Below are 13,350 nucleotides of genomic sequence, written 5' to 3'. Positions count from 1 at the left end.
TGCAGAAAAGCACCCAGCAAATATGGCTTTGGCTAGTAATTTAGAATGCAAAGACCTAACAAGAAAGTTGACTCAGAAAATCTTTTAGCCAAATCAAATATGTATTCACTTTGCTGTTACTTTTAGATGTGTAAGAAGATAGGTATGTCCACTCGAGTTTTCTTTATGGCTCCTTATTAGCGTGGAAAAACAAAAGATAGAAAAATGTTCTAAGTCTAGGACAAAATCATTATTTCCTTCAATGAATACATATTCGGTACCTCTGTAGTGCGTCCAAAGCGCCGAGAGTCACACAGCAATACAAATATAAAAGCAGGGACAGCCCCTCTCTTACTCACAGTGCCTGCCCTGCTCCAATAACCAGTACAAAGCCTAGATCATGACAGTGATTTGCTGAATGAATAAAACAGTTAAAAACATGGTTCCCAGGGTTTTTAAAAATGTATTATCTACAGAACTTCAAGGTAAATAAATCCTGTTATACCATACAAGAGAAATTGGGAATTTTGTTCATAGCAATCTGTGGTCAAAGGAGGAATTTCAGAGCTCATATTTCAGAATATGAGCAGTCTAGAAAGAAGAGTTTTCGGTACAGCCATGAAGGTCACAGATTGACTTATCTACTTGCCCCAAACCTCTTGATTCATGTTCAACCTGATCACAAGACAAATGTTAAAAGTGATTAAGTATATTCTAAATACTCTAATTCGCCTGAAATTAATTTAGGGAATAATCTTCCAAAGAGCAGAATTTTAAATTTTTGAAATATTTTACTGTTCTGCTGAGCAGGGTTCAAAATAAAATACTGGTTAGAAGGATACAAATTTAAATGACAAATGGGGTTTTGAACATGTTTGCTCTATCTCTGTGCTTTTATGGAAGATATGAGTGAAATTAAGGAGAAGAACACGTATTTAGCAAAACTAAAATCTAACCTCTCCAAGCCTGAAGGAAAATGTTGAGCATTCTCTCAGGAATCAAAATGAAGGGTACTTGACTGTGACACCTTTTTAGAATCTTAAATGTGGAAAACGAGGCTCAACATTAGTTCGATTTTTTTTACATGGCAGCTATGTGCTATTTCATTGTGAAAAATTAACATCTCTTCAAAAACTGTATATAGATCAAACCACCAGTATTAATTAGAGTGAGAAGGCGATCTACTCAGAGAGCTTTCCTAGCAAGGCTTTGAACAAAGGCAGAGGCTGACACTTCTAAGACAAAACGTCACCTCTTCTTACTTTTACTTCCTGATAAGGCTTCAGATAGTTCAGAGATTTGGTTCCGTATCTTTGAATCCACTCTGTAGATTAGCCTCGCTACTATAAAACATAACCTTTGAAACAGATTTTTTTAAACAGAAATGGTGGCTACCTATATATCAAAACTGTAAGTCAGGGAAAGAGTGTAAGTTCTAAAGTTATCAAAACATATTATTCTATCATTAATTCAATCACATCGATTCATTACTGAGAAAGCATGTGAAGATAAATTCTTATAAAATCAAAACTAATGCCCAGAATATTTTTAGAAATACAGACTATATATATGACCTATTGAATTTTCAAAGAAAGCCTTGCTGAGTGCCAACCCACCAGCTCCTACAGGTCTCCTGTATAGATACCAGGTGCACAGACACAAGTGTTGAAGCAGAGGTCTGTCCACAGGTCCTGTGGAAGCACAGAAGAGCTATATAAATGCTTTTTGTGTGGCGCTGGGACTTTTTTTTTTGAGGGGAACTAATGTCTAAACTACGTCTATAGGATGAATTTAGTAGGTGGATAGAAGCCAAGAAAAGGATGTCCCAAAAGCAGCAGGAACGGCCTGTGAAGAATGAAGAGGCAGAAGAGAGTGCCCTGCATTCACGAAATGAGCAGAGCTCAGGGTCTGGAAACACCAAGGCTAGGGGTTTGGGGAGATGAGACGGGACGCAGGAGGGGCCGGCTCCTGGAGGGTCTCAGTTATCACAGCAAAGAGATTTTTAGGTTGTTAATTATTTACTTATCGTGGTTGCTACTGGTATCATCATTATTATTTTACTACAAGCCATGGGGTATCACTGAAGAACTCTAATTTTGGAGAGTCAAAGTATCTTTGAGGGAAGAGAACTTGCCATATTTTTAAAAATGTTTTTCTACTTAAGCCTCAAGTGCACAATGAGAATTTAAAATATGTTGTTAAATGAAAGAATCAAATCTTTAAAAATGGCTCTTCATCATGGACTGTTTCGATTTGAGGGCACAATTTTGCTGATAGCTTTGAAATAAAATGAAGAGCCGTTTTTAGATTATACAGAGGAAATATCCTGTCTGGACAATGATACAATTTTAATAACTGAGTTTGCTTCAGTCGATATTAACTCTAAATTTTTTAAAAAGCTTATTTAAAGGAGAATAGAAAAGATTTTGGATTTACATGTTTATCATCTAGGAAAATGTTATAAAATTTTACCAGTAGAACTTTTAAAACACCAAAGGGAACTTACAAATTTATATGCTGTTCGCACAGCGGGGGTTGCTTTGGTCATTGCTGTGTTGAGTAGTGCACCTCCTTTCTGCAAAGGAAAAACAGAAACACAGTCCTAAAAATTTTTGGCCAGATTGTCCTGAAAACAAAGCATTATTAATAGTATAGAAAAAGAGCTTTACTCACAGCTTAAAGAAAGACCTACAAAATTATTTCATGTTGGATGTTTTCAAGCTTTTATATACGCTATAGTAATTTCACACAAAATGTAAACATTCTACTCTGTTCTTTTAACTGGCATAATAAAATCCCTTCGTCTTTGCAGTTTAGGCAGACTTGGGCAATATGACCAGTATATATTTAAAGTTTAATAAAAAAGAAAGACAATCATCTGTTTCTCTGTTTTGTAGTAAGGTCTCAATCTGTGACAGAGAGTTTTATATTTTAAATAATCATATTAACAAAAGCACATTACCAGAAATAATAAAACCCCCATCAAATCCTACCACTCTGCCTAACTCCTTCTTCTGGAATATATTATAAGGTGACAGTAAAATCTTGCTTTCCAGATCAAGCCATTTATTTTGAAAACGGAAAGACAAAAGCTTTCTATTTTAAAATTTTCTTTATAAGTAGCAACAAACCATAAGCATAAAATAAAAATATTTAAAGTGTAAGAAAACATAGAAACATTTCGAATATTGCCAATAAACAGCATAAACATAAACAGTATACCTGAACTGAACATTTTCCCATATATGTTAGAGTGAAAGAAAAAGAAAGAAACTGTGACGGCTTATTATTACCTTGACTGTATGCACCCATTGCTGATATGACCTCGAGTTCCCTGAAATATATAAAAATAAGATGTCAGGAATATCTGATCAAAAATAAATCCATAAACCAATATTCATCAAGAAATAGCATTTCCAGGATTTTAGTAGGCAAATTTTATTTATCTGCAATATTGTAAAAGAAGCAATTCACCATAAGAACTAATAAATGCTCTAATTCTTAGGAAAATAGTAACTAGCACTTTTAAGACTACTTTTTCTTTACTCATATATGAAGATAACATGTTAAGTTATTCTATCTTCTTTCATTTTAACACTACTTTCAGAGGGAAAAAATAACCTCTCTTTCGAAATCCAAAATTCCTACATCTTTTAAACTGATTTTTTAATATTTATGTCTATGCTGTTTTGTAAAAGTTTGGCTGTTTTATACAATTAGGTTCATTTAAAACAATATTTAAAGTGTATAAGGAGTGGGAGGGAGGGAGACGCAAGAGGGAAGAGATATGGGAACATATGTATATGTATAACTGATTCACTTTGTTATAAAGCAGAAACTAACACACCATTGTAAAGCAATTATACTCCAATAAAGATGTTAAAAATTTTTTAAAAAAGTGTATAAGGAAAGGAAAAAACTAGAAGGAAATTTAGAAATGCAAAGATCCTTGAGGACCAAAAAGATTCCTCTATAGTTGTTAGACATTAGTATTAATTGATAGCAAATTTTACTTTGATGCAATTAACCTGCAGTAATGTTCTGAAAATATTCTCTAGTTGTAAACCCAAATCTGAAAGGTACTACCCCAGGAAATATGGTAGTATCTCCTCATGGTTATCAGAAAGTTCAAATGCTGACACAACCAGTCCTAGTAAAACCAGTAATCATGTATTTGGCTCCAAATATGATAATTAATTTAATCAATAAGATGATATAAGAAGGCAAAAAAAAAAAAGAAAGCAACACAACTAAAGTACTGTTTTATATCAGCTGACTTTAGTTAGATTTCATCTACCTTCCTGGTTGTTTAAATGCTTAAATACTCCCACAAGAAAAAAAACAAAGGTTACTCAGAGACTGACTACCCAGTACAAAGGATCCCTAAAGTAGATTGTGTTCTCCTCCTGTGTGTAGCTGTGGCTTTTTAACAAATGCATCACCTTGCTGTTATAACACAGAGGCAGAATGATCCTTAGCCCAAGAACTTCTTTCTAGCTGTTACCTTTGCATCCCTAATCAACATCAGGGAAAAAATTTCCAGCTCTGGATTCACTCCTATACTTAAAAATCTCTCCCTAATTTCAAAGAAATATCAAGAAACAACCCCTATTCTGAAGAACATCTCTTATTACTCAGCACTACACTGTACCTTTTCTGGAAGAAGAAATACGAGGAAAACAATATTTTTCTAATCTTATGAAATGACTACAACAAAATGTATCTACCTAAAATAGCCTATGCATCGCTTAAAGGGCATGAGTTTCAGATAGTATACAGCCTGACCAAAATTTTTAAATTTTTATTTCCCTTGTAAGATGATGAAAAAATACAAGTTATTCTATTAATTTATTTCTCAAGGAGATTTTATTAACAGAAAATAAACAGTATGTCTTTATCCCGATTATTCATATACTTTTACTTCTCTATTAAAAAGCCTCATCAGTTCATATACTTTTTACTTCTCTACTAAAAATGGTTGTGTGGAAATCACATATTTAAAACTTGGTTATTATTCATAGTATTCTGGAAAGTGTTTCAATTCATTCCCCAAAATGAAGTTAGAAAGTGGAAAGAGAAACACCAACTACTATATGATATAACTATTTAGCATTCTGGAACACTTGTCATTCCAGAAAACATATTTTTTAAACCTCTGAATCACAAAGAAAGTAACTATCATAAAACTCCAGAGCAGTTACAGAAAGGTCAGCTCTTGGAGAAAGTTGTGAGGAATAAAAATAGCTCATACGTATTCAGCTCTTTACAGGTTGCAAAATGTTTCTGTCTGCGTTATGTTACTTGAGTTGCATCTTCCTACTGTAAAATAGGCCAAGCAGGTGGTGCCACAGGCAGAGCAGTTGGATGGGAAGGAAGTGGGCTTTGCAGTCCGGTGAGTCTGTGGGTCAGGCCACTCCGCCCTTGTGAACCACGCCACTGGGACTAGGTCTGTAACCTGGCTGCTGCAACGTGTAGCATGTGACAGCACACCATCAACTTAGTTATTCTGACAAATAACTTGCCAAATGAGGAAACTGAGGTTCTGATGTGATTACCTGCCCAAGTTCACAAAGATTGCAACCGAGAAAGAATAAGAATCTAGGTATTTTAATTCTTGGTTCATTAGTCCTTCAACTTTTAAGATGGAAGGATAAATAAAATATGAGAAGAGTTAAGTTATATAGAGATTTTCTCTGAATGACTTCAAAGCGATTATACTAGAAAGGAAAGGGGGCTGCTCAAAACTGATACCTAGAGGAGAAACAGCTGATAGTCAGAACCACCCGTAATAATAATGTGGAATCATGTGGTATAGGGACAAACAGGAAGTCCCTAAGTAACAGCTTAATAGGAAAACATGTAGTACAATTTAGGTAGATTCCCGGTAAAAAAATTTTTAAAGGCTAATTGTCTCTTTCAACTCTAGTGCTTTTAAGTCTGAAAGCTCCTATTTCCACAAAATTTATGAGACAAGCACATTATTCTCTGATAATGTGTGTTTTTTAAAAAAGGCTGTTTTTCTTCTCAAAAAATAAATCTAAATGCCAAAAAAAAAAAAAACCCAACAACCCTCAGTCTTTCTTTTAAAGTAACTGGATTATGGAAATAATAAGCATTACGGAGGAAATTCTCAACATTGTACTTCTTAATCAAACAAGTGATTTTCTCGCATTCAAGGACAAAATATCTTTCTCACTTGTGCAAAGACTTTCTCTTCAAATATATTTGCTTAAATTCCAGTAACCTGCAGTCACTTATCAAAAAATGTAAATTGTTCTAAATTGTTCAGTGAGGCCAGAAAAATGTCACTAAAACTAATGATTACTTACCTACCACCCCTTCAATTTCTTTGGTAACCAGTCAGTAAAAAAAGAAATAGGATTAAATAAATACAAGACTGATCAGATTATGCTGGGAAACTAATGAAGAAACCAATGCTAATAATGGAGAGTAACCACACACTTCTATATAAAATCAATCTGAAAATGTGTCTCCTTTTTAAAGTTCAGAAAACTGGATGTGGATTTTTAATAACTAGTCTTATTTTAAATGAAAAAAAATAGAGGTACAAACTACTAGGTACACTGTAAAATAAAAATACTATGATGTAATGTACAGCACAGTATAATATACAGCCAATATCTAATAATAACTTTAAATGGAGCATAATCTAGAAAAATACCGAATCACTATGTTATATACCTGAAACTGATATAACATTGTAACTCAATTTTTAAAAATTATGGGGGAAAAAAAACATGATCTTAACTACTCAATATTCCTCAGTTGCTTTTTCACAGACCAATATTTGTGTTTATCTAATTGCATCCTTTATCCTATTTGTGGTCTCTTTGATGACCTTTTAACCTCTATGATATTCTTCCCTCTACACATTTTCTGATATTCTTTTTACTTTCCTCTTAAGATAAGGTTGAATGTTCTACAAGTCTCCCATGAAAGGGATCAGGGGTAACATGGATTTCCTTAACAGTTCTGACCACAGGGATTCACAGGACAGAGAAGCGTTTTGGAAAATCCACACCCATTCGCAGCTGTTAACCACAGTTCTAGACCCAATGTGAATCGAGATGTTCTACATGTGATGTGCTGCACAACAGCCACAGCAATTACACAGCTCCACTATACTCATATTCATTTTATCATAACCATGCATATTAGCAACAAAAATAGTACATAAACTGCCACTGTAATGGAATAGAAAGAGGAGAAATGAGATGCTTGTCTAAAATTTCCTATTTTTGCTTAAAGGAACATATGATTTTTTCTTTAGCTTCAGTGAATGTTGATTTCTCCTACAGTGATCTTTCTGAAGGTTTTATATATTAAAAAATCTTCAAAGGATATTCAAAAGAGACAGGAATTTTGCTTTTATCCATCAGAGCAGAGAAGGCTTGAGTACTGCTCTTGTTTACTGAAGGTCTTCTAATTGAGAAGATCTCTTATCATAAGAAGGCAATAGATCACAGTTATTAAAGCAGGAGCTCTGAAGCCAGGCCGTCACGTGTGACCTTGGGCAAATTATCGAGGTGGGTACCCTCATAAAAATAAGGCTACACCAAAAAAAAACAAAAACAAAAAACCTACTCAAAGTCCCTCACAGGGTGCTGTGAGGGTTAAGTGAGATAATGCTTGGAGAGCTCTTACGAGAGCTTCTACCACATACTAACATTCAATAAGTATGAACATTTATCATAATTTTTACTGTAACTATGAGAGAAATGAGAAATTATAACAGTTTACTTTCTGAACCCCAGTTCGGTATCTCAGACGTAGTCTCTCTCACAAATGTGGTCTAGATGACACATGTTTGCAGCAGACTTCTAGGAACTAGTTTTGGAACTATACATACATATATATCTCATTAGTAAGAACAATGCTAATTTTTAAAAGATTATTAGTCTTTTTATTTCAAATTCTAATGATTTTGCTTTATTTTCTTCTAAGAAGAATCTCTATGTATCTCTAAGATAATAACCCAAAATATGATAATTAAAAGAATAACACCTGACAGCCAGGCATCATTTTCTAATGTACTTTCTTGCTGTACCTACTGAAATGAATACTTGTTAAATGATGCTTTCCTTTTGGATCAGTATTGGCTCCTTAAAGTAAAATAAGAGTTCAAAACCTTTTTCATTTTAAGAAGGAACAACAAAGTGGTTGGCATTAAGTTGTACTGAAAATGCAGCAGTCTCTAAATCAGATGCTACCTGGTGATAAATATGCTTCTGTTCTTTTTTAAACAGCAGGGCCTTCCGAGAAAAAATCTGGTGACCCTCCTCCCACCAGAAAAGCCACCTACCCTCTACTCTGTTACAGAGGGTCTGTGGACCAATGGTGAAGACTACAGAATTTCACTACACAAAAGGATCATAGTTCCACCCCATTACTGTCACACGATGTCATCCTCAATCCCATATAAGATACTAGCCCCACGGGTCATAGCGATAATGAGACGGCAAGTATGTAAATGCTGAGTAGGCGCCTCAAGCAATCCGTCCACGAGCTGACAATATTTTGCTTGTCTGAGTTGAAAAGTAAAAAAGCCTTATTTTAACACATAAGTTCCATTGAAGCTACATTTTTATCCATAAGCTGAGGAGAGCGAGGAGCTGAACGATTCCACATTCAGCTCACTTGCTGAGTCGAGGAAACTAAGTTTTTCTCAAAGCTGAAAGCTTTCAGTGAAATGCTATGCTTACATCAGAGGAAGGTCCGTTACTGCTCAGTTCATCTGTACCTCTTATAATGAACAAATGACCTCAATGGTTTTTATACTTCTGTGGTGCAAAAGTAAATCTTATTCAAGATTAAAATTAAATTTGGGGAAGTTTGTAGATGAGGACTTATTACTCTTTGTCTTTTCACATTTTATTTCTCAATGCTAGCAACTATTTATTCACACACAGACTAAAGGTTTTTTTTTCCCCTAAATTAAACCTACATATAAGTGGAAAAACTACTATCACACCAGGTGAAAGTGACACCAGGGATTATTTGTTTAGCCCATCCCAAATCTAGAACAGCACCTGGTACACTGGAAACACTCAGCAAATACTGGCTGAAAGAATGAAGAGGACATTTCAAGGTCTCCAGCAAAATTCTCTGCCAGAATCAGGACTACAGACTGGAACATTATGTACAGAGTACCAGTCCCTAAGTCATTAATTTCCTAAGTACTGTAACACTGTCTGAATTACTTACATTTCAAACAATGTAACTGCTCAATTATATTACATTAATTACATTAAATAAAAATGGGGTATCACCTGTGTGTCACACATACAAAATAAGACGCCTCCTTCCACTGCTTTAAGTGAGCACTTATTACAGTGACAAGTGTAAGAACATGGGACAGTAAACTGAAAAGTCTGTTCCTAACGCTGCAGGGTCTGCAGAGCAAAAAAAGTAGACTTCTACAATGACACTCTTACTACAGAAGCAGCTGTGGTGTTCAAACCTTTCTTTCTGGACTACATTAAAATCTACTATACCAACAACAATCTCAGTTCTTTAATCTTAGTAGTAGATATCACTAGTAGTTTTCTAGTGGAGAAAACGAGTCAGGAGGCTGGAAAATACAAACTAATTGCATTTCTATGATATTCATCTCCAGTAATATTAAGAGACTATCCAAGCAAACCACTACCAACTCATGAGACCGCCTTCAGCCTTGAATAACATACCAGGCAAAGTAACTTAATACTATAGTTCTTATAAGATGAAAAAATGTATCTAAGATATTAGATATTTAGGAGAAAATAGTTGTTTATGAAGTAGATTATATGAGACACAAGTGCAAATATCAAGATAATTGTTATTCAGAAAATGGATAATCTCACTGGAACTAGTCTTTACCTCCACAAAAGCCACCTGAAGTGATCTCTTCTTCAAATACATCAGAGAAACCCTTTCCTGCATTTAGTTTTGCCAGTCGACCATCGATAAACTGAAATTAAAAAGTGTCAAATATGTTAATTTTCATTTACTTCAAATATTTAATTTTTACTTACAACAAAAATATTAATAGCAGACACTCATATAAATTACACACATATGTCTGTACACACATACAGATACATGACAAGAAAATTCTCAAACCACTGAAATAGCAGGTACTCCGCAAATAGCAGCTTATTAGTTAAATGAGAAATGTACAGCACAGACTAACTTCATTAACAAGAAACAAAACAGTGTGGTGGTGAAGGTCACAGCCTCTGTGAGGGTCTGCATGAGGCTGCTGCCAGGCGAGCCTTGGCCCATGAGGCTGTGTCCTCCCCCCAGGCCTCAGTTTTCTCAGTATCTGCCTCATGGTATTGCTGCAAACATTAAATTAAATTAACACAGACTTATTAGCACAGCTTCTGACACAGTAAGCATTCAAGAAATGTCAGACGTTACTATTTTTGAGGTTAATATTAACTTCATCCAGTAAAATAAAACACTCATCTAAACTGTTACCTTCTAAAGCACAACAGAGCACCAGATAATTCTAACCACTTGACAACAAAATAAACAGAACTTTCACAATTCCTGGCATGTGTATTGACTGAATGATCAGAACTACGGTTACGAACATGAATATCGTTCAGGTAAACACATGCTGACTTGACTTGCATGAGGTTGTTTTCAGCAGTATTTTTCAGCACTCTGAAAGAAGAGATTGGGGTGGGAAATAGACGCTACCAAGAGCACCTGGAGATCCTTTTCAAAACACAGTACCTGGAGCGTATCTCGTCCAACCACCTGCTTTGCCCCATCTCTGTCCTATTACTACAAACACAGCATAGCAGAATCTTGGGGTTTTGAAAAATATCCTTAGGTGATTATTTTGCTGACCAATCCCAGGCATAAACCAGTGATATATTTTACATGCACACGTACTACTGGCACTTGGTTAGTTTTATATTGTTAATCTGTGGCATCTGACACTTGTATCACTTACATTATGAAAACTATTATAAATGTTTTGAGGTTTCTCCACTCATAAGGACGGTGAAGTATCTTTAAGGCTCCACTGCATGAGAGGCAAAGGATAACACAAGAAAGACTTAAATGATGCTTGAGGAGCAGACATGAAGATCTGGGGATTAACATAAAATGCTCATTTTCATTCTGGAATTAATTAATCCTGGCGACAATTTTTTCACCCTAGAAATTTAAAGTTTAGTTAAAATAAGGTAGCTTATATTAGTTAAAATAAGAATTTTTTTAAAATTCTCACAGTCTGCCCTAGTGTTCTGGTTAAATGGTTAGCGGACAAAGCAACTAAGGGGAGTGGTGAGGGCAGTGCTGTTCTCAGGCAGCAAGGTGAAGGCCAGGAACGGCAGGAAGTCACGTCAGTTGTAAGATTCTGAGACAGAAATGTCCTACAGACCCAAATTAATGAAGAATGGCAAAGGAATCAAGAGATTCCCATTCAAAATGTGGTTTAACTACCTTATTACCATAGAATGGTTTTAACAAAAAATGTGGTAAAATGGGTTTAAACAGACATACTCTAAAAGGATACGGTCCTGGGGGGACCTTCAAGATGGCGGAAAAGTAAAACATGGAGATCACCTTCCTCCCCACAAATACATCAGAAATACATCTACATGTGGAACAACTCCTACAGAACGCCTACTGAACGCTGGCAGAAGACCTCAGACCTCCCTAAAGATGCCTGAGGGTGACCTACACGCAGAGTCGGGGCCATATCCAAAGTTGAGCCCCGGGAGCTGTGCGAACAAAGAAGAGAAAGGGAAATCTCTCCCAGCAGCCTCAGAAGCAGCGGATTAAAGCTCCACAATCAACTTGATGTACCTGCATTTGTGGAATACATGAATAGACAGCGAATCATCCCAAATTGAGGAGGTGGACTTTGAGAGCAACTGTAGACTTGGGGTTTGCTGTCTGCAACTGACTTGTTTCTGATATTTATGTTTATCTTAGTTTAGTTTTTAGTGCTTGTTATCACTGGTAGATTTATTTATTGGTTTGGTTGCTGTCTTCCTTTTTAAAAAATTATTATTGTTTATGTTAATAATTTTATTTTCCTTCCTCCCTCCCTCCCTCCCTTTCTTTCTTTCTTTCTTTTTTCTCCCTTTTCTTCTAAGCCGTGTGGCTGACAGGGTCTAGGTGCTCCTGCCTGGTATCAGGCCTGAGCCTCTGAGGTGGGAGAGCCAAGATCAGGACACTGGACCACCAGAGACCTCCTGGACTCACAGAATATCAATCGGTGAGACCTCTCCCAGAGATCTCCATCTCAATGCTAAGACCCAGCAAGCTACAGGGCTGGACACCTGATGCCAAACAACTAGCAAGACAGGAACACAACCCTACCCATTAGCAGAGAGGCTGCCTAAAAGCATACTGAGTTCACAGACACTCCCAAACACACCACCAGATGTGGCCCCGCCCACTAGAGAGACAAGATCCAGCCCCACTCACCAGACCACAGGCACCTGTCCCCTTCACCAGGAAGCCTACACAAGCCACTGAACCAACCTCACCCACTGGGGGCAGACATCAAAAACAATGGGAACTACAAACCTGCAGCCTGTGAAAAGGAGACCCCAAACACAGTAAGTTAAACAAAATGAGAAGACAGAGAAATACACAGCAGATGAAGGGGCAAGATAAAAACCCACCAGGCCAAACAAATGCAGAGGAAATAGGCAGCCTACCTGAAAAAGAATTCAGAGTAATGATAGTAAAGATGATCCAAAATCTTGGAAACAGAATGGAGAAAATACAATAAATGTTTAACAAGGACCTAGAAAAACTAAAGAGCAAACAAACAATGAAGAACAACACGATAAATGAAATTAAAATTTCTCTAAAAGGAATCAATAGCAGAATAACTGAGGCAGAAGAATAGATAAGTGACCTGGAAGATAAAATAGGGGAAATAACTACTGCAGAGCAGAATAAAGAAAAAAGAAAAAAGAATTGAGGACAGTCTCAGAGACCTCTGGGACAACATTAAATGCACCAACATTCAAATTATATGGGTCCCAGAAGAAGAAGAGGAAAAGAAAGGGTCTGAGAAAATATTTGGAGAGATTATAATTGAAAACTTCCCTAACATGGGAAAGGAAATAGTTAATCAAGTCCAGGAAGCACAGAGAGTCCCATACAGGATAAATCCAAGGAGAAACAGGCCAAGACACATTAATCAAACTATGAAAAATTAAATACAAAGAAAAAATATTAAAAGCAGCAAGGGAAAAAGCAACAAATAACATACAAGGGAATCCCCATAAAGTTAACAGCTGATCTTTCAGCAGAAACTCTGCAGGCCAGAAGGGACTGGCAGGACATATTTAAAGTGATGAAAGAGAAAAAACTACAACCAAGATTACTCTA

The 13,350-nt window shown here is 36.1% G+C and overlaps 1 protein-coding gene across 4 annotated transcripts in view; it reads right to left on the bottom strand.

The window, feature by feature from the left end:
- The window catches only part of DENND1B (DENN domain containing 1B), a 259,192-nt gene that overhangs the window by 43,150 nt on the left and 202,692 nt on the right, over nucleotides 1-13,350 (bottom strand). For all 4 annotated transcript variants that reach the window (XM_019920439.3, XM_019920441.3, XM_019920442.3 and 1 more), the window contains 3 exons: nucleotides 9,859-9,949; nucleotides 3,273-3,313; nucleotides 2,486-2,554 (listed from right to left, as the gene is read on the bottom strand). In XM_019920439.3, the coding sequence (XP_019775998.1) occupies nucleotides 2,486-2,554; nucleotides 3,273-3,313; nucleotides 9,859-9,949 (201 nt within the window). The remainder of the gene's footprint in view (nucleotides 1-2,485; nucleotides 2,555-3,272; nucleotides 3,314-9,858; nucleotides 9,950-13,350) is intronic.

The sequence above is a fragment of the Tursiops truncatus genome, chromosome 1 (genome assembly GCF_011762595.2).
Source record: "Tursiops truncatus isolate mTurTru1 chromosome 1, mTurTru1.mat.Y, whole genome shotgun sequence".
In the NCBI taxonomy this organism is placed as follows: domain Eukaryota; kingdom Metazoa; phylum Chordata; class Mammalia; order Artiodactyla; family Delphinidae; genus Tursiops; species Tursiops truncatus.
Note: the sequence above shows the minus strand (reverse complement) of the source record. Positions and strands in the feature narration are given on the sequence as shown.